This window comes from Protopterus annectens, chromosome 17.part0 (genome assembly GCF_019279795.1).
Source record: "Protopterus annectens isolate FY-2018-M chromosome 17.part0, PAN1.0, whole genome shotgun sequence".
Lineage (NCBI taxonomy): Eukaryota > Metazoa > Chordata > Ceratodontiformes > Protopteridae > Protopterus > Protopterus annectens.
Window position 1 is genome coordinate 762,472,402 of NC_056751.1, and position 26,464 is coordinate 762,498,865.

Consider the following 26,464-nt stretch of genomic DNA (forward strand, 5'->3'; position numbering starts at 1 on the left):
TCTGTGGTGGCTGCTAAAAAAGCAATTACTAGAAAATGGAAATCAAAATCTAAACCAACTTTACTAGAAGTAGTGAATATAGTAACAGAGATAAAACAGCTGCAATTGAGATCTTCAGAAAAGGGTAGGAGCAAACTACATAGGAAAAAAGGGGAATTGTGGGAACAATACATACAGAGGAAGAATGAGGTTTAAAATGTGGCAGGACTTAAATGAGCTATGTAATGTTTGACTGAAAATGATTGGTTAGATTATAAGTGATGTATAATGTTTGCAACTCGGATTGTGTCATTATGGTTTGTGATGTAAAATGCTTGCAACTAGGACTGTGTCAGTATGGTTTGTTTTCATTTTGTATAAATGTGTGATTGCCTGTGTAGTAAGTGATGGTTTAACAAAGATGTTTCTTGTTTAAAAAAGGAAAAAAGGCAGGAATTGAATAATTTATGTAATGTTGCTTAGGTTATATGGTATACAGCAATATATGTGAAGTAAAATGTTGTGATGTTAATTATAGTGTGATTACTTTTATATGAATGTAAATTTGCCTATGTCACAAGTGGTAATTCAATAAAGCTGTTTGGAAGAAAAAATAAAAAGATTAATGCTTGCACCTGCAGACAGCTTATCTTCATAGAAATTTGACTCCAAAAAGAATGCACAGCTGCCCTCAGCTGCAGACATCATGACTTCACTGAACATTTACCAGTGGAAAACACACAAGCTAATATCTTTGCAGCTGTAAGAAACTTACCGTTTTCATGGCTTTCATCATGTTGTCTTATTTTTAAAGCTTACATTCTTACAAAAACACCTGTTTACAGGTTAAGCCAAAGGTGGCACTCTAGACATTCATCCTTGTAAAATAAAAAAAGAAAATAATTCTACATATAACATAATCAGTGCACTTTTATACTGCACCCCATGCCAGCAGTCCAAGATCACAGCATATGGGCATCAAATTTGCTTTTCTCCAGCTTTTTTCTCTTTTTATACTGAAAAGCCTATACTTCTTACAACTGAAAAAGTACGTGTTTACTTTAATATCTTTAACACACACAACAGTCACTGAAAAGACTCTTCCCACATTTAAATTACCCAACTACACACTAACACAACTGCTTTACTGTATGCAACATGCAGTTTATATCATGAAATGTTTTATACAAATAGTAATAAGAAACAAAAATTAAGGCCACAAAAGTCCAATGTTTTTCAGCCACTTTTTCTTTAAAACCATATTTCACAAATTTGGTAAGATGCTTTATAGCCTTCCATTTATTAACTAATTTCAGTGTTGCTGGCCTTCTTCCTGTTCATCTCCATCTCCCAACACCTGACTCTGACTCAAGTCCAAGGTACTACTGATTCTTCTAATTAACTCCTGTGTTTCTTTTTTCTGTCTCTCAAGCATTTTCTTTTGGAACATTGGAAAACGTTTCACTGGCAAAGTCTCTCTATGAACCTTACTGTCAGAAGAATGAGAAGCAGAGTCCCCTTCTGCTTTTCTGACTCACTTTTTGTTGGATACACTATTTTATTTCCTCCTTAGCCTGTTCTGCCTCAAAAATTTACTTTGATCCTCCAAGTAAAAAAATACATTTTAGACACCTGGATACAGTAGTTTGACTCTCACACCTTCCTCTTGACATTCCATGATTGCTGGAATAAATCTACTTCTTTTATGCCTAGTGTACAGTGAATGATCATATTCTACAAACATTCTGCTGCCTGTAATTTTTAATACATTGCCCTTCTGCCATAATTTTGTCAGGATCAGCTATTTCTCCTGATATGATTCCATCCTTAATAATATAGGTCTTGGCTGCTTTTTCATAGCCAAGTTTGGAGCATACACCAGGTGCACTTTCAGTTAACAAATTCTGCTGTAGAACACCAGTCCAGTTGCTTATTTGTGCTTTCATAAAATTAATGCAGTCTGTTCCTTCAAGTTTCTCTGATACAGCAGAAAATCTCAGGTTTTCTCTGTGCACTGTGTCGTCTAACTCTACTGTATTTTTTTAAAACAGTTTTTCTTGAGAAACCTCATATTCAGACAGCTTTTTTTTTCATTTCATCCTCTGATTTTTGCAGTTTTATCAGAATGGCTAGTTAAAGTTTCCTCTATTTATTCCAGACTTTTGCTGTTTGAATTAATATATTCCTTCAATGTTTCATTTTCTAATCACCTCTGAGTACATTTGATTTAGTTGTTCCCTCTAAATTACTTGAAGCTATTTCTTGAACCACAGTTGAAGGGTGAACTGCTTTTTGCTGAACAGCTGCAAAATCCTTCCCAGACAGTTTTTCCCTTCACCTTTTGGGTTGATTTTATTTCAGCTTTTCCAAATTTCTTCTCTGCTGGCATCCAGGCAGTGTATTTACTAGCCAGAAACTGAATTTTACAAAACAAAAAAAAAATTTCAATGACACTCCTTTTTCTCGGTTTCTTTTTTCACACTTGGGAGAGCAGAATTTATGCTGTTGATCAGTTTGCAACCATCTTGGAAATACTGCTGAAATATTTTGAGAATTATTACATGTTCGGGAAGTGACGACCTGTACATTTCAAGGTCAAATTTAAGTAGTAGACTTACACCCCTTTTTCCTCCTTTTTATAGTGTATGTCTGCACTTAATCCCTACAGTTTGCCTTGCCATTATAGGGGGTTTCTAGGCCAGAATGTCATTGACCTACATGCTGTGATGTTCAGTAGTTATAAGCAGAACCAGGTGGACGATGTAAGTTGCTTTCTGCAATCTGGTGGCTGTCCTACTCCTAAGAAGGGAATGCTAATGATAAAAGAACTCACCGTGCAACATGTGCTTGACATGAAGGAATCAATGGATTTGACAGATTTCTTTTATTTTATCTCTATGCCCATGACATGTGATTTCATGTTGCTGCTACCATTTGTTTACACATTTTAGGTGACTTACTTTTATTACACTTTTTCAATCCATTTTGGGTGTTGTTGATTAGACTACTATAAGACATTGGAGGGAATGGTTCTTTCTACTATGGTTTGCACTTTAATTTATGTTAAAATTTTTGCTGCACATTATGTGCTGTTGAAGCATTTCTTGATTGCCACTTGGGTAACTCAGGTCTCTGTTGCATCTACTATACCTACCCTCTTTTTCCTGTAACCTCTTATAGCTGAAACATTTTCCCTTTGCAACTCTCTGGCATAAAGGTATAAAGCCCAGCATATGTCTTCGATAATGTGCGTTTATTTTGTGGCTGAAGTGTTGAAAGGGCCATGGAGAGGAGGGTGGGAGTGAGTAGTTGACATCAGCTTACCCATTCTGGAGGGTGGCAGTATGCCCCACTGTAATGGTGACTCCAGCAGGAGGGTTTAGGGATTGCAATAGTTGCTATCAAGTTTTAGGACTCCATGTAAACCAAGCACATGCATGCAGAAGCATATATGGGACCTCATTGCAAAAGCAGCATATACAGGAGCCACTTACTGTAACTGAGAGCGGTTAAGTATTTCTGAAGGGGGGGGATGCTTGCTTCCTCATACCCAACTCTCACTTCCTTGGAGATTGAATGAATGGCTTATGGGGCTCTCATAATATGCGAGAAAAAAGTGAGCCATAGGGCTCTGCCTCTGGCTGGGAATGAATGTGTTTGGCTGTTACTCCATAGATGGAACAAATGTTTTTGGGGTGCAAAAAGGGGGATGTATGAGTGTAGTCATGTAGGGGATAAAAACTCATATTTTTCCTAAAAATCATTTCTTTACTAGCCAGCTATATTCCACAGAGGGATGGAGCTCAAATGCAGCTATAGAGAACTGGGCTGACCTAGCTGGTCCAGATGATGGGGTGATGGCCAGAGAGGGATGGAGTGGGTAGCCAATATCAGATTGTCCATCCCAAAAAGATGGCAATGGCCAAGTTCACCTGGTCAAGCATCATGTCATATAAATAAGCACTACACTGAGAATGGCAGTACATGGAAGTGTGCACACACACAGCTGGCTTTGATCTGCAGGCCTGTAAGCCACCAGATGGTGAAGAAAACAAGTTTAAGACAGACAAATCTGAATCACTCATGGATGACAGGTCAGACGTGGCTGGCTATCAAACTCACCACCTAGCCAAAGATAGAAGACTCTGAAAGAATGTCCCTACTAGACAGAGGGGCTACCTCCCACAGGATGATCTTGAATGCTGAGGTATGTAAGGTAGTGAGAATTAATAGGTGTGTAGGGCATTGGAGGGAATTAGATATTTAAGGATGACAAGGGCCAAAACAATGCAAAACAAAGCCCCCGGCCTTGTTTAATAACCCCCGGCCTTGTTTAATAACCCTGGCCTTAATAGCCCCTGGCCTTGTTTAATAACCCCTGGCCTTGTTTAATAACCCCAGCCTTGTTTAATAGCCCCCGGCCTTGTTTAATAACCCCTGGCCTTGTTTAATAACCCCGGCCTTGTTTAATAACCCCTGGCCTTGTTTAATAACCCCTGGCCTTGTTTAATAATCCCCGGTCTTGTTTAATAACTCCTGGCCTTGTTTAATAACCCCAGCCTTGTTTAATAACCCCTGGCCTTGTTTAATAAGCCCTGGCCTTGTTTAATAACCTCCGGCCTTGTTTAATAACGCTGTCTCACTTACCACTCTTAACATCGCCTCCTTTTTCTCTATCAACCTTCTCTCTTCTGCTCTCCTCTCCTTTTATCTTTGTTCTTGCCTCTTTCTTTATGCTTAACTTTTTCCCTCCTCTACCTTCAGTCTTAGTCTGTAGGTACAGCTACCTGCCTAAAACATTTTAGCCCAAATTTTAACAGTACTGCTGCAAAGTCCTTATCATCCTCACATGTCCTCAGTACTCCTTCCCTGTCTCACGCTTGTACCTTCTCCATGTCCTCAGTGCTCCTTCCCTGTCTCACGCTTGTACCTTCTCCATGTCCTCAGTACTCCTTCCCCATCTCACGCTTGTACCTTCTCCATGTCCTCAGTGCTCCTTCCCTGTCTCACGCTTGTACCTTCTCCATGTCCTCAGTGCTCCTTCCCCATCTCACGCTTGTACCTTCTCCATGTCCTCAGTGCTCCTTCCCTGTCTCACGCTTGTACCTTCTCCATGTCCTCAGTGCTCCTTCCCATCTCACGCTTGTACCTTCTCCATGTCCTCAGTGCTCCTTCCCTGTCTCACGCTTGTACCTTCTCCATGTCCTCAGTGCTCCTTCCCCATCTCATGCTTGTACCTTCTCCATGTCCTCAGTGCTCCTTCCCTGTCTCACGCTTGTACCTTCTCCATGTCCTCAGTACTCCTTCCCCATCTCATGCTTGTACCTTCTCCATGTCCTCAGTGCTCCTTCCCTGTCTCATGCTTGTACCTTCTCCATGTCCTCAGTACTCCTTCCCCATCTCACGCTTGTACCTTCTCCATGTCCTCAGTGCTCCTTCCCTGTCTCATGCTTGTACCTTCTCCATGTCCTCAGTGCTCCTTCCCTGTCTCACGCTTGTACCTTCTCCATGTCCTCAGTACTCCTTCCCCATCTCACACTTGTACCTTCTCCATGTCCTCAGTGCTCCTTCCCTGTCTCACGCTTGTACCTTCTCCATGTCCTCAGTACTCCTTCCCCATCTCACGCTTGTACCTTCTCCATGCCCTCAGTGCTCCTTCCCTGTCTCACGCTTGTACCTTCTCCATGTCCTCAGTGCTCCTTCCCTGTCTCACGCTTGTACCTTCTCCATGTCCTCAGTACTCCTTCCCCATCTCACGCTTGTACCTTCTCCATGTCCTCAGTGCTCCTTCCCTGTCTCACGCTTGTACCTTCTCCATGTCCTCAGTGCTCCTTCCCTGTCTCACGCTTGTACCTTCTCCATGTCCTCAGTGCTCCTTCCCCATCTCACGCTTGTACCTTCTCCATGTCCTCAGTGCTCCTTCCCCATCTCACGCTTGTACCTTCCCTGTGTCCCCAGTACTCCTTCCCCATCTCATGCTTGTACCTTCCCCCACACTCGGCCAGCAGTTACAATTAATAGCTCTTTCTTCCCTGTTGCTTCTGGCTGTTGGCAGTTCCACCACTTCTTACAGGGCCACTGCACTGCTGAATTCCCTACACTTAACATGTAGCCAGGTATGTAGAACTGCATACTCCATAGTCTCTTCTTCCAAATAATTTAAGCTCATTAAGAGTGTTATGTGGGGATACAGCTTGCATCCTGTGACCACTCTGGTCACCTGCTTTGCCTTCTCTGGCTAGTATTAATTTCTGTTCCTTCTTTAACTACATTCTATTCTTCTTAGCTCTGCCATCCCATCTAATCCCTTTTAGGACTGAAACTAACCTTGTCCCTGCTCCTTTCTGCTCTCTCCCTCATTTGCTTTGCTGATGTTTGTAATTTCTCCACCTAGCCATCTGTTCTTAATGCTGCCTCATCTGCCATCTGTTGCTCTCCTATAGACTCACCTCCTTCTTGCCATCTTCGTATTTACACCTTTTTCCTTCTTGTCTGTCCCTTTCCCTCTTTTACGTTCTCCCTTCTACACCCCTCCTCCTTCTGCCTCCTTTATACATCTGACCATGAATTTTCATGACCTCTTACCCTGCCATTCTTTGTGTTCTGATCCTGCTGTCTACTGTCATCCCTTCTGCTCTGTTCCTGCTGTCCCCTGCCATCCTTTCTGCTCTGATCCTGTTGTCCACTGCTGTCCCCTCTGTTCTTATCCTGTTGTACACTGCCATCCCTTCTGTCCTGATCCTGTTGTCCCCTGATATTCCTTCTGCTCTGATCCTGCTGTCCACTCCTGTCCCTTCTATTCTGATCCTGTTGTCCCCTGCCATCCCTTGTGTTCTGATCCTGTTATCCCCTTCTATCCCTTCTGTTCTGATCCTGCTGTCAACTGCTGTCCTTTCTGTTCTAATCCTATTCTCCCCTGCCATCTTTTCTGTTCTGATCCTGTTGTCCACTGCCATCCCTTCTGTTGTGATACTGTTGTCCACTGCCATCCCTTGTGTCCTTATCCTGTTGTCCACTGTCATCCCTTCTGTCCTGATCCTGTTGTCCACTGCACTTTGATATCTATGCAATACTGATGCTTCCGCCTTTCTTTGTCCTTTTCATGAATTCTCTCTCTCTGTCTCAGTCAGCTCCTTTCACACCACGTCTCCTAGCTGATCTTTAATATCTGCTTCTGAAGACTTTCTAATGTGCAGCATACTCCATGTAACTTTCTCCCACAGCCCCTAAGCCACATTACCACCATTCAGCACTTAACCCCTTCACCAGTTTCCTCCATCCCTCCTCACTTCTCCACCGTTCCACATCCTGCTTCATCCTCTCCTCTATATTGCCTTCTCCCGTTTCTGTGTCTGATGTTTTTTTTCATTTTCGGTCTTCTGTTAAATATTAGCTCGACTCTCCATCCACAACCACTGCAGGTTGAGCGGTGTTACATCATGGTCTTTTGCCCACATACACTCACAGTGGTGTTAATTCATGTTGTTTTGCCCCATGGGCATTCACAGCAATGTTAGTTCATGGTCTTTTGCCCTACAGGCACTCACAGTGGTGTTAGTTCATGGTCTTTTGCCCCACAGGCACTCAGAGTCTAGGTGTGATGAGAACACTGCTCTACACTATACTTCAAATACTAGAAGTTACTTCCTTATTGGCTTCCTTTGATGAAGCACTAACAGGTACTGTTAGCACATTCACAAGCAATGCCTGTCCTTTAGTTAGTATTTGTAATTGACTTGATACTTCAGATGTTCTTTTTTTTCCTGTTTTTGTTGACACTTTTCACCACAAGCTTTAGATCAGGTAGCAAGAGTGCAGGTATCTCCCAACTATCTCCTTTAGATAATTGTTTCTTCCTCCTATATAATGCCACACCACACTACTCTATGCAACGAGATACTCAACTACAAAGGAAGCACACATTTATGTCCTTAATATGACTAAGATGTTGGTACTAACAAGTGCTGCTTGCATTTTTCCCCCTTCCCCTGCAGGACAAAGCCCAATGGCTCCTCTTCTACCTGCACACAATTGTCCCATTTGTTCAATAGTCATGGGAGCCAGTAATTCCCAGCTGAAATGAGAGCCTTATGGCACATTCATTCCTGCCTGGGTATCCCCCATGAGCTCATCTACTTATGGTGAGAGCTTGGTGGTAAATAATGTGTCAGGTTGCAGTCCTGTGGAGTAGCCTACCCTCTACCCTAGTGGGGTACCCCCTCCCCTGCAGTGAGAAGTGGCTCTTCTGAACTCCATTATAGCTACCTCCAAGCAAAAGCATATACCCCTTGATGTTGAATTCCCCTTGGCTCACTGTGAGACTTGGACCTGGCAGTAGAGGCTCACCAGACTCATGCTCCACAGATTAAACACCAAGTTCTCCTGCTAAGTGTCACCAATGTTGCAAACCACTGCATCATCCCTTCCCCTGGGATGGCCAACCCACCAGTAGCTGCTTCCCCTCACCTCCTACTAGTGCATGAGCCTCAGTTTACTCATGTGACCTGCAGGATAGGCAGGGCTTTACTTGTCTACTCTAGAGCTGGATCAAGTTATGTCTGAATGTTGATAAACACAAGAGAAGAACAGCTCCCTTGGTTCTGGTCTGACCTATTTGTACTGCTTCTGGACCTCAGTTCCCTGCTCTGTCTGCTGCTCCCGTTTTCACTGTTGTTCTGTAAACAGAAACAGAACGATTTAATGGGGTATTTTCAGAATGTTAAACTGCACCAGCTCTGTGGTGTAGCGGTATGAACCTGGCTATGCCACAGATGACTCAAGTTTGACTAGGAGTTTGAGCTTTGGAGGAGCCACTTAGAAATGTATGGCTATGAGTGATCGATACAAGCACAGCCATCCCAGGCAAATCAGAGTCTTGTCAAAAGGCTTGCACCTGCTGAAAGGCCCAAAAGTATAACTTCTGTATTAGGTACTGCAGAGGAATGTAAGCCAATCAAGGAGTATACAACACAATACAGCAATACAGGTGTGTGGAAGCATTCGGATTGGTCTAGTATATTGGGCTTTGTACCTCACTGCCAGTTAACGGAATGTTAGAAGCATCTGAAAAAGTCTCAGAAACTCTGTTGGATGGCAGTAATGAACTTTATTTTTTTTCATTCCTCTCTCTTTGTCAAGGATGTTAGAGGGTGTAGGAACAAATGGGGTGACATTTTAAGGGATGATAGTGATTCAGTAGTTAAAACATCTGCTACTCAGCTGCACATGCTAGGATTTAGAACTGGTCACTGTCTATGGTCAGTGTGCATGTTCTCCTGCATCTGCATGTTTTTTTGCTTTTTTTTTTTGACAGGCACTCCAATTTCCTCCCTCCTCCCCAAAAGATAAGTTGGTTAAGTGACTCCATCAGCGTGTCCATATACATTGCTTTTACCCCTGTCTAGTGGCTCAGGCTGTGGTTGAAAATGGACTTTGATGACTAGTTCAGTTACCAGAATAATAAATGAATACTATTAAAACAAAATACTCTTCCATATCTACCTTATGTACTTTGAACCTAACTCAGGTATACTGCCATGGGAACTACATATTGTAATATTTGATGACAGACCTTTGTAACTGAGTACTTGAGATCAAAGATGATAACTGAATTTATTGTCTTACCACTAAGGGTGGCACAGACGTGCAGTGGCTAGCATTGCCACTTTATAGCTCTGAGTTCTTAATTTGTTTTCCAGCAGAAGTGCCTTCTGTGTGAAGTATGCATGCCCTCCCTAAGTACTACTTGGGCTTTCATGGGGTTCATCAGGTCCACCCTACCTGCCAAAGATGCGCTGGTTGGCACATTGCCAATCCCCTGAACTGTTCCTATTTCTATCTGGTTGGCACATTGCCAATCCCTGAACTGTTCCTAGTTCTATTTATGGAATGGGAATAAGGCTGGGAGTGCTTCCTGCAAAGGGCTGTAGACCATTTCAGCACTTATTCTTTGTCTCACCCCATTGATTACGTGGATAAGCTATGGTTCCTCTGTGGCCTTCAGTAGGATAAAGTGACTATCAGACAATGAAAGCAGGAATGAATAACAGAAAGAACATTTATTTAATTTGCTTGGAATAAGATACACAGTAACAGTGAATGGAATTCCTTAATCTCTATCTTATAAAAATGTGTTATGCTGAGTGCTATACATTCATCAAAACAATACCGATTAAATGCTCCTGCATGCAGAATTTTCATTTTTTACCTTTTCGACATCATCTTTCTTAACCTGCTTCAGATTTGCTCGCAGATCCATGCATACTTTATGCTTGGAGCCCAGGAGAGCACGAAGCATGGCATCAGCAGACATACGCACTCTGCGGAGTTGAGGAAGCTTGAATTTCCCTCGTAGATCGAAGATCTTCTGGTTAAGATCCTCAATCTAGATCAGATGGAAAAATAAATGATTTTATTGATGCATGGGCATGATCTCATACCCTAAACAATAGATATAATGTCTCATTATCTAAGCTTACAGCACTAATAATTACCTGTATCATAATCGCAGCAACATTCAGACAAGTAGCAGGCTTCGTTTATATTTACTAGTCAACATATCAATTTGATACTGTCATGGACAACACATTCTTGTAAAAAAAAGACAGAACCTACATCCATCGTTTACCTTTAAGACAGACAATCCATGGCAGTTGTGCTTGGGATGAGTGGTCAAAGCCATGATTTTTTTTTCAGATCAAAAGTTGTGTGTCATTGTCTTCACATTCATTCTTCAGTTTTAAAAGCTTTCTAGTTTTATGATTTAACCAGTGCTACAGACTATTTTGCACTTTGCTAGTTTGCATTTCTTTGCTTACTGTGAATGTCAGCCCTCAAAATATGCACCTATAAATCACAAACTATGCATGTGAGGTATGGACTTATCTGTACCACATGAATTTTTATGTTCCTCAAGTTTGTCAGTCAAGAAAAAGATGGTGAGATGTTTCCCAGGCATCCCTCAGGGAGCTGACTTGCAAAAAGGAAACTGTAAATGAAAGGCAGTCAGCCGTTATATCTGACCACAAATGAATCACCTTGGAAATGCACATCTCCCCCTCTGCAAATGTAACCACCATGAAAAAATTCTCCAAAGCTAACTTTGGGCTCCTAAAAACAGACGTGGCTAACTTCACGGCACACATGCAAATGCAGAATAGTTGCATGAATGCCGAATTATACACCAATGCACTGTACGATCACATACATAAATGCATGGATCTAGCCATATCCAATAGAACCAAGACGCTCTCCTCAAAAAAAAGGAAGCCAGTCTGGTGGTCCCCTGCCATAAACAAACTCTACAACAGAAGGAAGAAACTGATGCAGAATAAGGTGAAGTCCCAATACTGGAAAAACTCCCTTATCAGCCTCAACAGAAAGTTGAGATCCCTCATCAAATCCTCTAAAACTAGCTATGTAAACAGAATTGCAGCAGATAGTAAAGACAACCCCAAAGCCTTCTATAGTTATGTAAAGAATCTCCATGACAATACCCAGATTTGCTCTGAGCTACTTCACAGTGGTACTTCTTATACCAAGCCAAAAGATATTGCCAATATATTGGCCGACAGATTCAGTGCCAATTTTACCCCCCCCCCCCCACAAAGGACCAATTACAATACCAGTAGATTGCCAGGCACCCAGTATTACTGCTGCACAGGTTAAAACAGGACTGTCCAAAGCCAAGAATACAGCTTCTATGGGACCTGGCAATATCCCTGTCTGTGTTCTACATGAACTACAGAGTGAACTGGCGCCACACTTATGTGCCCTGTTCAGTCAAAGCCTCACCTCAGGTTTTGTCCCTACTGAATGGCGCACTGCTACAATCATCACTCCCCACAAAGGAGGAGCGACTACAAACCCTGGGAACTATCGCCCCATTAGACTGATGAATCCAATATGCAAAGCTATGGAATGCACCATGATGGACCCAGTAAACAAGGATATAGGGAATCTCCAAACTCTGGATCCCACACAGTTTGGTTTTGTGAAGGGTAGATCATGCCTGCTCAACTTGTTCAACTTCTTTGAGTCAGTCACCAGAGCTGTGGATGAAGGCGAGGTGGTTCATACAGTCTCCCTTGATCTAGCCAAGGACTTTGATACCATTCCCCACTCAGGAATCATAGAAAAACTCACTAAGCTAGGCATCAACCCCTATATCACTAGGTGGGTTGCAAACTGGCTCACAGATAGAACCCACAGTGTGGAAGTAGCTGACTCCAAGTCAGACTGCCAACCAGTCTAGAGTGGCATCCCACAGGGTTTGGTCCTGGGTCCTCTCCTGTTTGGTATCTCCTTCTCTGAAGTCCAGGCCAATATGAAGGGCTGACAAAGTTCACAGGCAATTGTAAGTTGGGAGCTATTATTAACTCCACAAGTGATGTTGACATCCTGCATAAAGGCCTCACTGAGACCAACAACTGGTGTCAGAACCATGGCCTTAAGCTCAAATCCAAAAAATGTGTCATCATACCCTTTGGGAAAAATTTGGTTCCCATGAATTACCACATCAATGGTAGTCCACTGACCACAGAAGGCATTATAAGAGATCTGGGAACACAGGTTGACAGCAACCTCTCTTTTGACCACCACAATGGCACTGTGGTCAGAATGTCCTTCTGTGTGGCACATCTCATTACTAAGGGTTTTGCATCCAGGAAGAAAGAGGTCATTGTCTCCCTCTACTCTTCCCTCATTAGGCCAGTCATTGAGTACAATGCCCCATTTGGCATGTACCTCACTAAACACCTGCAACAATTGGACAAGCCGCAAATGTACCTCACAAAGAGGATCCTAGGCTTTAAACATTTGTCCTATATGGACAGACTAAAAACTCCAACTATTCTCTGTCTTATATCGCCTACTTGAGGTGATCTTTGCTTGATTTACAAAGCCATGTCTGACCCAACTCCGTAGAAATGCTAGATCTGAAAAAATCTCAATCCCTCCACACCAAACCCTCCAGAGACCTCAACTTCATTATCACAATTAATAGAACATGCTGGAGGGACAGGTTCATAACCCAGAGACTGCCAATGCTATGGAATAGACTTCCCATACATGTCAGGTAGAGCACCTCACTGGCCTTCTTCAAGAGAAATATTGATGAGTGGATGGGAAATAGAAATTTCACCCCAGAGATCACTCCAGTGGCTTTACTCGACAGTGAAACTGGGAACTTAGGTCGGGTGGCACGATGCCAGGGTAATCCTATGGGCTAGGGTTGTAAAGGCCCCAGGGCCATTAGCCTTGTACACACCTATGAACCTATAAAGGCACCATGAACTGTTAACACTAGCGCACCAGGCACCATCAAAGAAAACTGACAAAGGGAAGCCTGACTTGTCTGCCAAAGACTATGACTCTAAAAAGAGATAGCTAGATCCCACATCTTCACTGGCTCCTTCCTCTGAGCCACCTACAAAAGTATCAAAAAAGTCAGATCCGGCTACTTCGAATCCCTCTGCTCAAAATTCTAAATCATCTCAGATCCAGTCACCTCTTACCCTACCAGATCTGATAACATCTTGTCTCCCTTCATGATTCTTGCAGGAGTCTTCCCACAAGCATTTTAGACCTTCATCCACAACCGCTTCTCTCAGGTCTTCCAGGAGTTTGTCCAAGACTGAAGTGGATACAATGATGAGGAAATCCCTCTCAGCTCCACTCTAGAAGGGGGTAATCCCAGCTTCACCTCCCATCAGATCCATCAGCCTGCCTCTGACTACTTCCCCATTGGGTTCTCCTTCTTTGATATGACCCACTGTTTCAGAGTCTTTGGATCCGAGATGCCTGAGGATGTCATAACTGGAGATGAAGAAATTCATTCTTTAACTCCAATCACTTCCCTGAGTCATCCAGCTCTGTGTCTTTCAGAGCCAGAGGACTTGAAGCCAAAGTGCAGGCACCAGATTTGGGAAACCAGAGTTGACTCCAAAGTTATCGGAGCCACTCCTGCCACTCAAAGCCTCAGTGCCAGACAGCTCAGGTCCAACTCTCATCCTTGGATGGAGTGCTTGCAAGGTTACAGGGGACGGTGGTTCAGGAGATGTCATTCTGTTACTATCAGCTTTGGTCTCCTTCAAGTGCTCTGCCTTTGAGATTATGGAGAGGGCCTTCTCTTTACCTAGAGAAAGAATATCCCTACCCCCCTTGGATCAGATCAGTTTACCTCCTATTGGTCCTTGCTCTGAGCCTCATTCTTCCATTCTACTGGAACAGGTCAAGGCTCCTGTCAGTCCTTCAGGACCCCCCATCACTTCTAATACCTCACCAGACCACCCTGCTGATGAGGTCCCTCAGAAGAGAACATGTAAAAGGAGACACTTAGATTCCCCTCAGGAATCTCTCATGGTGGACACTGATTTTGATGAAGGGGAAGGGTCCCCCTAGGTCTTCACCTGAAGATGTCTCATTTGGAGACATTCTTGAGCTCTTAAAGCAAAAAGGTGGTTGGCCTTCCAATGCTCGTTCCCAAGAGGAGTCAGTGTTCCTGGAGGCTTTTGGGTCTAGTGTGGATGCATCTTGCATGACCTCCCCAGCTGATGAACTTACAGACATCATTTCTCGCTGGATGTAGCAGGAGCTGGATATTGTAGAGCCCATCTCTAAGTATCCAGACAAAGTTTAGCCCCTACCAAAGACAGGACACAATGGAGTAAGGGGATTCCAATTGATGCCATGGTTGTGGCAGCAACCACTAAAAAAGAGCTTGCGGAACAGAGGTCTTCTGTCCATCCCCCTAACAGGAAGTCCAGGGTCTTGGACAGATTCATTAAGCACATTTATGCTTCAGCAACTTTTGTTCTGTGATCAGTGAATTATCTGACATATTTTACAAGACTGCAAAGAGATTTGACTAAAGAACTCTCCAAATCTCTTTCTAGGTTCATGTCTGCTGAGGACCAAAATAGAGTTTCCTCACAAATGGCCACCTTTCAATTGATATCTAATGCACCCATGAGACTGATATCCCATGTGACAGAAGGCACCTCATGTCCAGTAGGCTCAGGCATAGCCATTAGGAGACATGCCTGGATGAGGTTATGAGACTTTGCAGAGCCCTTTAAATCTTCACTCATCGATGCTCCATTTGATGGATCTTCCTAATTTGGCCCAAAAATGAAAGACATACTCTCCAGATGTGATCAAGAAGGAAGACCTTGTCTGCCACAGGAATACATTTTTCTACCCTTTAATGACCCTTTTCCTGCAATCAACGAGGAGGTAAAAAGATGGGGTCTCATAAATCCCAGGGTCCTTTTCAAGATTCACAAGAAGATAGTTCTCCTAGGAGCAGATGGGGAATTCTAACAGAAGACACTGCCCCTGTGGCAGAGGTGGCCTGCAGAACCAGGGTTTACAAGATTCCTTCTCATACAAGCCCTATCAGCGCTCCTAAAAGGCCACCTGACTGTTGCCTTCTAGAGACAGTTGAGGGGCATTTCTCTCTGCAGCAAAGAGCCTGGCTGTCTGGGTGCAGAGAATTATATCTAGAGGTTATGTTATACCATTTTTCCAAATTCCCCCTACCAGATTAAAGAAAATACAAAAACTGCTAGAAAAAAAGAGTCAAACAGAAGGTCCCCCCAGACCAGGATCCAGGATCTACTCAAGATTTTTCTTAGTGCCAAATAAGAACAAGGGCTTGATACTCATCCTGGATCTCAGCAAACTAAACCAGTTTGTGCAATATTCAAGGTTCCAGATGATCACAGTTCAATCCATTTTGCTTCCTAGTGAGAAAGGATGAATGGATGTGCTCAATAGATCTTCAGGATGCATGCTATCACATCAAAATGAGCAGGTGCTCCAGAAGATATCTACACTTCTGTCTGGAAGCCACTCATTACCAGTTCAAAGCAATGCCCTTTTGTCTCACCACAGCCCCCAGGGTGTCCACCAAATACATGGTGGTGATAGCAGCTCACTTGTAACAGCTAGGATTCCAAGTGTTTGTCTACCGAGACAACTGGCGTCTCACTGCTCCAACCAAACATCTACTCCTACAGCTAAGGCACTACTTGTTTCAGTTGTGCATCAGATATCCTCTTTCCCTCTAACTCAGATCCAGCCACTCAGATCCCAAGTCAAGAAAGTGATCTCACATATTTCTCTCCCAGCACAACTAATCTTACTGGCCTTGGGATCCATGGCAGCAGCACTCACCCTAGTTCCTTTAGGCAGGTTTCACATGCAGATTCTGCAATGGACCCTGTCAGTACAGTGGTCCATTCTTCAACAACCTTTAACTGCCCAAGTCAAGATTTCACAAGCTTGCATAAGCTATCTTCTTTGGTGGTGGCTGCACTCAAGCAAAGTGTTTGAAGGACGTCCATTTCTTCACCCCTGCCCACAGCTATGGTGGCCATGGACACATCCCAACTGAGATAGGGGGCACTACGTGGGAAGGACAGTCCAAGGTGAGTGGTGTCTAGAAGAGGCCAGGTTGCATATCGTTGTCCTGGAAATGAAACCAGTCCTCCTACAGTTGCAGGCCTTTCAAGACACTCTCCCTGCTGGGATGATTGCTGTTCAGATGGACAATATATTCGTAACCTGTTATATCAGCAAACAGGGAGGAAAATCACAAAAGCTTCTAATGGAAAGATCTACAAAAGTAAATGGCAGAGATTTGTGTTCTGGACCCTTAACAGGGACTGGGATCTATTTCTGCCCCAGTACCAGATGTACTTGATTTTTAGCTTCAGTTTTTAATGAAGGTGTTAGCTTTTCTACTATTAAGGTATAGTTGGCTGCCATTTCAAATTTCCATCTAGATGAATATAATTCTGTCTTAGCTTTTCTAAATTATGTAAAGCCTTTCTTATAAGAGCTTTTCTACTTAGACCTTCACTAAAGGATCCTCCTATTTTGCTTCAAGCTCTGATCCAAAGCCCCTTTAAACCCACAGCCAGGTCAGATCTATTTTTTTTGTCTTGGAAAACCATTTTTTTCTAGTTGGCATCACATCAGCTAGACAAGTACCCGAAATCCCGGCTCTATCATCCAAATCTCCTTACCTGGTTTTCCACAAAGACAGGGTTTCCTTGTGGACCAACCCATCTTTTTTCCTTAAGGTAGCTTCTGAGTCTGATATTAACCCAGGCCATTAACTTCCAATTTTTCTTTCCAAATTTCTCAAATAAGGGTGAGTATATGCTCCATCTTTTGGATGTGCAACTTTGTTTTTATCTCCATAAAACTGAAGATTTCCAGAAGACTGACTGGTTGTTTGTATCCTTCTCCCCTAACAGATCAGGTAAGTCAGTTTCCAAAGTTACTCTAGCCAAATGGTCAATCAAGTGCATCTCCTTTGTCTATAGTAAAAGAGGGTTATCTTTGCCTAAAGCAGCTAGAGCGCATTCCACAAAGTCTGTGGTGTTTTCCTCAGTTTTTGGTGAAGGGCTTCCACAGATAACATTACAAATTAGATTTGGTTTCTAGGAACAGAGCTGCCTTTGGCTCTGTGGCACTCTGGAATACCCTTCCATGATGATTACCCAAGGTTCATGTAGCTGAGGACTCTGTCCCATCAGGTGAGGGATGAACGAAAATAACATTGGATAAAAAAGTTATGTACTCACCATAACATTGCAGCTGTGTTGTCCATTTTCATTCATCCTCAACTTTCTGTCCTCCATCCTCCTTCCCTTTAGCCCCAGATAGGCCTCAGAGTTTCAATTTGGAAACTGTTGTTCCTTGTTTGGTCTCCAACTCTATTTTTTCCTACTTCTATACCTTCTTGACTTCTATTATGGCATTGCACACTATCTTCTAGGAGCAGAAAACTCAATCTGAGGTATGCTATGTGAGGAGGGCTTTGGGGGTAAAGGGAGAAACTCAAGAGTTTGCATGCAATGATCTGGTAGAAGCGGCCATGTCAGATCTGAATTAGATATGAGATGGATCAGTTGAAGAAGAATGAGAATGGACAAGACAGATACGTTATGTTGAGTACATAATTATTTTTATCTATCTGTCAGAACATGGCACAACATGACAAGTTCACTTTTTTGTTAGTACAGTCTGAGTTTTTTTGATAGGTTGTGTGGTTTATTAAGTCAGCGATTATTTATGGAAATTTATTACAAATGTCTGCATAACTTTTGAAGAGAGTGTTTTAGTCTGATAAATAATGTGGATATGCTCTGATGTCTTTTTGTGGTTTTGGAAGTTCCTGGTGTAAAAATACAAATATTACTGATAATTTAATGCAGCTCACTGAAAATAATACATTAAGTATTGCGCTGATAGGAGGAAAGTTAATGTGGCCAACTTAACTTAGATTACAACTGAATATTTCCACTGACTAGAGGCAAGTATGTATTCTTACTTCCTGTGTTTAAACCTACAGTAAGTAACAGTATTTTACTATTCATACCTCCCAGCTCTCCAGATTTTCAATGAATGTCCAGATTTTGTTTTCATATTTTTGTCTGTTCCTCATACAATCTGTGGTTTCTGTCAAATCATTGAGGATTGATGTCAGCAAATAATGACATGGATTTGAGCTTCAGACTTCATACAGGTTCATAGGTTCATAGGTGTGTACTAGGCTAATGCCCTGGAGCCTTTACAAGCCTAGCCCAATGGATTACCCTGGCATCATGCCACCCGATATTAGTTCCCAGTGCCTCTGTCAAGTAGAGCCACTGGAGTGATCCTCAGGATGAATTTTCTATTTCCCATCCGTTCATCAAGATTTCTCTTGAAGAGGGCCAGTGAGATGCTCTGCTTGACATGTATGGAAAGTCTATTCCATAGCATGGGCAGTCTCTGGGTTATGAACCTGTCCCTCCAGCATGTCCTGTTGATTGTGTAATGAGGTTGAGGTCTCTGGAGTGTGTGGTGCAGAGGGATTGGGATGTCTTTATATGTAGCATTTCTAACAGAGCTGGGTCAGACATGGCTTTGTAAGTCAAACAGAGATCACCTCTAAGTAGGCAATATGAGACAGAAAATAGTTGGAGTTTTTTGAGTTTGTCCATATCTGTCCATATAGTTCAGAAATGCATGCTAAAACAAAAGTTATTATTCTAGCAGCTTTCTAAGTGTATAACAGTGCTATTTAAACTTTGTCCCTGATTTTGGACCTTTGTCCACCTCTTATTTTTTACTTTTGGTTAGAGGTTGAGTAGTACAATATCAACTTATTAGCTATAATTTTGTCCACTTATAAAAATGCAATTGTTTGCATGCAGTGCTATTTTTAAACATTTCAGTATCTGTTAAAGAAATATGTAAAATAAATAACTTTTCTAATGATTCCACTACTGCTGTTAACATTATATAGGTTCATAAGTTCATAGGTAGATACTAGGCTATTGGCCCTAGGGCCTATATAAGCCTAGCCAAAAAGTACCCTGGCTTTCACCACCCAAGAAAATTATTCCCCTGTGCCCCTGTCAAACAGAGCCACAGAGATGATCCCCGGGGTGAATTTGCTATTTCCCATCCAATCATCAAGATTTTTCCTGAACAGTGCTAATGAGGAGCTTTGTTTGATATAGATAGGTAGTTTGTTCCAGAGAAAGGGAAGTCTCTGGGACAGGAATCTATCCCTCCAGCATGTCCTGTTTATTGTGGTGACAAGGTTTAGGTCTCTAGAGCATGTAGCCCAGAGGGATATGGATTTCTTTAAGTGGAGCATGTCCAACAGCTCTGGGTTTGACATAGCATTATATGTTAGGCAGAGATCACCTCTGAGTAGGTGATAAGCGACGGAGTAAAATTGGAATTTTTTGAGACAGTCTGCATAGAGCATGTGTTTGAGGCCAGTAATCCTGTTTGTGAGGTATTTCTGTGGCCTTTCCAGTGGTTGTAGATGTCTTGTGAGGTACATACCAAAAGGGGCATTGCACTCTATAATGGGTCTAATGAGTGATGAGTAGAGGGGAACAATGACCTCTTTTTTCCTGGATGAGAATCCTTTTGTGATGAGGTGTGCCACATAGAAGGATTTCTTGACTACTGTGGCAATGTGATTATCAAAAGAGAGACTACTGTCCACCTGTATCCCAAGGTCTCATCACACTTTTGGTGTTAAGTAGGCTACCACCTATGTGGTAGCGCAAGGGTACAGAGTTTTTACCAAAGGGGATGACAGTGCACTTTTTGGCATTGAGCTTGAGGCCATGCCTTTGACACCAGGCATCTGTCTCAGTGAGGCCCTTTTGTAGGATGTCCACATCGTTAGAAGTTTTGATTATGGCTCCTAGTTTGCAGTCATCTGCAAACTTCATTAGCCAAAGACCTTCTGTGTTAGCCTGTACTTCAGAAAAGTAGATACCAAACAGGAGAGGACCCAGGACTGAACCCTGTGGTACTCTACTTGTCACTGGTCTGAAGTTGGATTTGGAGTCTGCTACTTTCACAGTGTGGGTTCTGTCAGTGTGCCAGTTGCCAACCTATCTTGTGACATAGGAATTTATACCTAGTTTAGTGAGTTTATCTATAATTCCAGAGTGGGGGATGGTGTCAAAAGCCTTGGTGAGATCTAGATAGGCTGTGTGAACCACCTTACCCTCATCTATGGCTTTGTTGACTGCTTCAAAGAAGTCTATCAGGTTTAGGAGACATGATCTGCCTTTTACAAACCCAAACTGGGTGGGGTCCAGAGTTTGGAGATTACCAATGTCTTTGTGTATAAGATCCATGATGATACGTTCCATGGACTTGCAGACCAGGCTCGTTAGGCTAATGGGGTGGTAGTTGCCAGGGTCCATGGTGGCTCTCCCTTTGTGGAGTGGGATAACAGTCACTGTGTGCCATTCAGTGGGCACAAAGCCTGAGGTGAGGCTATGACTGAACATGGTGCTTAGGTGGGGTGCCAGTTCATTCTGCAGTTCATGTAGAGCACAGCCTGGGATGTTGTCAGGTCTCATGGATGCTGTGTTCTTGGCTTTGGAGAGTGTGGTTTTTACCTGTGCAGCCATGATTACAGGAACTTTGCTTTCTTCTGGTATAGAGATGGGCCCTTTAGGGGGTGGGGGGGGGGTAAAGTTAGCACTGAATCTATCTGCCAGGATGTTGGCAATATCAGTTGGTTCTGTATATTTAGTGCCATTGTGCTGTAATTCAGAGCAGATTTGAGTGTTGCCATTGAGATTCTTGACATAGCTATAGAATGCTTTGTGGTTATCTTTAGAATCAGTGGTGATTTTGTTTTCGTAACTAGCTTTGGAGGATTTTATGAGGGATCTCAGCTTCTTACTGAGGCTGACCAGGGAGTTCCTCCAGTCATGGGATTTTACTCTTTTCTGCAACAGTTTCTTTCTTCTGTTGTAGAGTTTGTTTTTGGCAAGGGACCACCAGATTGTCTTCCTTTTTTTGTTAGGGATAGCATGATCCATGCACTCGTGTAAGTGCATATAAAGTGCATTTGTGTAGGATTCAGCAGTCGTACCTCTATTGTCCATCTGCATGGGTGTTGTGAAGTTTTCCACTTCTGTCTTAAGAAGCGTGAAGTTGGCTTTGGAGAAATTTTTTACAGTGTTTCCCTAATTAGGGGTTGGGGCAGGATGTGGATAGCTAGGGTGATTAGCTTGTGGTCGGATATGGACATTTTTAAAGATGCTTTGGTGCCTTCTTTTGATAAAATCAAAGGTGTCCATTTTCAAATGTTAAAGTGAGCCTCATTTTCACAAAGATCCAAGATTTTACAAATAGCTTAATATCTTCCCCACATATTTGGGCAAATATTATAAATCAGATTATTATAATTTTTGGAAAGCTTATGGTATTAAGCATTACTGCACAGTAATTTTCTCAAACGTTACTATATTCAGTTTAGGGTATAGCATAATGCCTGCATTACTCTGCCCAAAATAAAACTTATTTTCCTGGTTGTTAAGCAATATGTAACACGTGGCTGTGGAGCTGCAGATATTGTATGTACATTCTGGACTTGTCCAAGTGGATATAGCTATAGCAATTTATTAAAAAAATGCCAATCTATTTTTTAAAAAAATTGCCATTTTGCTTGACTTGCCATAAAATAACCGGTCAACAAGCAACAGTGTATAAGTTTAACTTTACTCTTACCAAAGAAGGTTTTATCAAGTGTTACTGCCTAATCCAATCTGAGCTCACAGTTAAAATAATTTATATTATAATGACCAAGTATTTGATGGGCTATAAATTTAACAGCTAAAATATTTTTTTTCTGATTCAGCCTTGACATTATTGTTTCAAACCATTTAATGGGTTATAGCAACTTTTATTGGTTCCTTCTTGGCCTATTTTTTGTTGGATTGGAATACTCATCTTTGTAAAGATGTAGAGTTAACTATAATTTCAGTTTTATTTAAATTATCATAGTCACTAGGAAGATTTATGGGGTCTATATTAAATCAGCGAATGCTTAAAAAAGCGAACGCTGATTTATCGGCCCCATGTAAGTGAAAGCTTACAATCCTGAACACTCGGAACAGCGATTTTTTTTCCCAGGGAACAAAATCACTGCTCCACAAAAAAAAAAAATAAAATAAAAATAAAAACTTCAAAACCTTACATAAAGTGGGGAGTTTCACCCCCCACACCCTCCCACTTAAATATACCAACTCTGAGATTGCACTACAGTGAGGAAAATGGCGTAGTAGTGGAGGCGGCCAAGCGATTTCTTTCCCAAGGAAAGAAACTGATTATATGCCGTTTTGCTATTTTGCTGTTTCTTGCTTTCAAGTTCAATCAAGATGCATTCGAAGGATCGCATCTTCGATTATATAATAGGAACCCAGTTTATGTATCCTTTGTTGGTGTTGTTCTGTCATATTGTATAGTCTGTATTTAAGTCTTTTTCCATCCCTTCACAGACAATATTTTATATTTATGATCTAGTCTATTTGTTGTTTACAGTGTAATATAATATAAAATATAATATGATCTGATGCTATCCATGTCATTATTCATCACGGATGGGCTTAAGATTTGACCTCGGATCTGAGCCGGCAACTAATGGACAGATCCAGAGCTCAAGCTCCTCTCCTTCCCATAATCCCCTGCTGACCTCTAACCCTCAGATCTCATTTGCTGTTGAACATGTTGTATTAAACACATTCGAGCTCGAGCAACTTCTCATCTAGATAAGTGATTATTTTTCTTGGTTTTTCTATCTGTTTTCTATCTGTTTTTGAATTTTAGTGTATCTGAATTAGTTTACCTCCCCTCCCATAGCTTAGAGTTAGCGCTTTCCTTTACTCTTGTCACAGTAGTCCCCTTCCCACCCTTTCTCCTTTTCTTCTCTCTCTCTCCTTTTCTTGTGTGAGTGAATGAGTGTTGAGTTTGACTGAGAAACCCTCTGGTTTCAAGTGATGCTCCTTGTGTGGTCAGAAGCTACCTTATTCCAACTCATACGAGGAGTGTCTTTACTATTTAGGAGTGGCCCACCTGGAGGCTGAATGCCACATTTGTGCTGCATTCAACCCCAGGGCTGTCATGGAGTGCCACAACAAATTGCTTCTCAAGGGCTTGGCTCGGGGTGGTCCCCTGCCATTGGAATCTCCTACCAAGCCCTCTCAGAATCCTAAAAAGAGATCCCCTAGTCCTTCCAAAGGGTCTCCGTCAATCTCAAAAAAGCCAAGGCTCTCGGATCACAGATCCCCAAATCCAAGTCCAGCCTCTGTGGCTTTGCATCCAGGCTCTTCCTCTCTGACAGCCTCAGATAAGCTTTTGGATATAAGGTTTCTGCGCCTCAGGGACACCTGGATCCATCTCAGCGCAAGCCCTCTCTGGATCTGACCCCATTGTTGGGTCCGTGTGATGCGTCACCCAAGTTGTTGGGTCCTGCCAGACCGTCAGATCCAAGAACATTGTCAGATCCATAGTCAAAGATGGCTCCCCCTTCAGATCCTCCAGAAAGATCGGATCTCAGACATCTGAGCCAGTTCCCTTCACAGGACCACAGATCTATCTGATCCAAGGCAGGATCCCCAGCTAGGTCGGGCCATTCACTTGCATCCTCCAGACCTTCCAGAAGTCTGTTACCTTTGGATATGGATAGGATGATAAGGAGCTTCCTCAAGGCCCAAACTGAGTTAGGCTTGTTGTCATCCTTGGCCCAGATGGCCAAGGGACCTTCCCTACCCACAAGACTCCACTCTCCTCTTCTGATTCATCCAGTTTTGGAACATCAGGACCAGAGCATTCGTAGTGAGAGGCTGACAGCGTGAGGTATACCTCCCTTTTCAACTCCATCAGGGTCCTTGGCCGGCTGTGTTTCATGGCCTTAGGAACAAGCTGTGCCTCGTCCCTATGAGGCCAGACTGAGTTCTATGGGGGTGTGTTCGGGTCCTGAGTTTTTGGACTGTTTCCTTCCCCTGGGACCTTCTGCACTTGACAGCTCAGAGACAATATTGTCTGGGGGCTTCAGTAATGGGTCAGGGACCCTTCTCCCTTCCTGGGTGGCTGTGGCCACCAGAGAGGAGAGGGGAGCCTCTTCCAGTCCATTGGCCTTCTGGGCAGTAGACAGGACCTTCTCCAGCTTGGCAGTCACCTCTCCTTCTTCTCTAGGTCCTCCCCAGCCTCTCTCAGCTTTGGGTGGTGAGGCCTCATCATCCTTCCAGGGTCAGCCCTCCTACAAGCGCCTTCAGATGGGCACTGATCCACTTCGGGTTTCTGTCTCTTTTCAGTCCTCCCCAGAGCTCACCATGGAGAAACCCTGTCAAAGAGAACATGTAAGAGGAGGCACCTGGACTCTCCTAGAAAGTATCTCACCAAGGACATGGAGTTTGAGGAGGGAGATGGGTCCCCCATGCTTCTGTTTGAGGAAGTGTTCTTTGGGGACATTCTTGAAATTCTCAAGCAAAAAGGTGGTTGGTCTTCCCCCACACCATCTTTGGAGGAATTTGTGTTTCTGAAGGCCTTTAGGATGGACCCGTTGTCTACCTGCATGTCCCTCTTCCTGCAGATGAGCTTCTGGATCTCATCACTGGCAGGGCTTGGAAGGAGCTGGACACAGTGGAACCGGTACCCAAAAATGCAGACAAATTCCTCAGTCACCCCAAAGATAAGGCTTTTTGGAGTAAGGGCATCATCGTTGATGACATCATGGTGGCTGCTGCTACTAAAAAGGATCTAGCGGAGCAGAGCTCCTTGGTCCATCCCCGAATAGAGAGTCTCGGGTGATTGAGCACTTTGGAAAACACTTGTTTGCCTCCGCTACATTTGGACTAGGAAGAGTCATCCAGGGATGCTCTGATTCATGATTGGCTGTCAGGACTCCCCTGTGCTTATCCTCCTACTCCTCTGATAGTGGGGGGAGTCATTCAGGGATGCTCTGATTCATGATTGGCTGCCAGGACTCCTCTGTGTTTATCCTCCTACTCCTCTGATAGTGGGGGGAGTCATCCAGAGATGCTCTGATTCATGATTGGCTGTCGGGACTCCTCTGTGCTTATCCTCCTACTCCTCTGATAGTGTGGGGAGTCACTAAGGGATGCTCTGATTCATGATTGGCTGTCAAGACTCCTCTGTGCTTATCCTCCTACTCCTCTGATAGTGGGGGGAGTCACTAAGGGATGCTCTGATTCATGATTGGCTGTCGAGACTCCTCTGTGCTTATCCTCCTACTCCTCTGATTCCCAGGGTCTTACAGAAAGCTCACTGCCTGAAGATCCCCCTCATCCTCATTGCCCCCTTCTGGCCTCAGAAAGCGAGGTTCTCCCTATTATGGTCACATCTGAAGTATCCGTTCTGGATATTGGATCCCATTCTGGATCTCATTTCCCATCCCTGGGGGCTTTCACTTCCCAGTCTCCAGACTCTTACTTTAACCGCATGGTTTCTCCAGTTCCAGTAATCCTTTCACAGTCCAGGCTTTCTTCTCCCGTGAGGAACATTATTTTGGCTTCTCAGACGCCATCTACTAAGAAGGTGTATTCCAGTAAATGGAAAAGGTTTTCTATTTGGGCTAGACAGTATAATAGGGATCTTTTTTCTGCCCCGATTCCTGATATTTTATTGTTTTGTCCTCTCTTTTTCACAATGGGGCAAGTTGTTCTACTGTTAGGCTTCAATTAGCAGCCATTTCTAACTTCCACATTAATGAAGAGCCTACTTTCTCTTCTGAACTGTGCAAAGCCTTTCTTAAAGGAGGTTTTCTCCTTAGACTGCCTATTAAAGATCCTTCCTGCCATGGGGTTTCACCTTGGGTCTGCAGTATTTGAAACAGAAGCCCTTCAAACCAGCTGCTTCTTGTGATATCAAGTTTCTGTCTTGGAAAACAGTGTTTTTAGTGCCATTACTTCTGCCAATAAAGTCTTAGAACTGCAGGCTCTAAGCATTAAACCTCCATTTATGGTCTTTCACAAGGACAGGGTATTCCTTAGGACAAACCCTTCATTTATTCCAAAAGTGGCCTTAGAGGCTAACCTCAATCAATCAGTACAACTCCTGTTTTTTTTTTCCTAATTACTTTAAAAAAGGAGAATGCATGTTGCATTGTTTAGATGTTTATAGGCAATTACATTTCTTTTTG

At 43.0% G+C, this 26,464-nt stretch overlaps 1 protein-coding gene across 1 annotated transcript in view; it reads right to left on the reverse strand.

The window, feature by feature from the left end:
- The window catches only part of LOC122791308 (troponin I, cardiac muscle-like), a 337,956-nt gene that overhangs the window by 31,603 nt on the left and 279,889 nt on the right, over window positions 1–26,464 (reverse strand). The window contains exon 5 of the mRNA XM_044059010.1: window positions 10,187–10,363. Coding sequence (XP_043914945.1) covers window positions 10,187–10,363 — 177 coding nt within the window. The remainder of the gene's footprint in view (window positions 1–10,186; window positions 10,364–26,464) is intronic.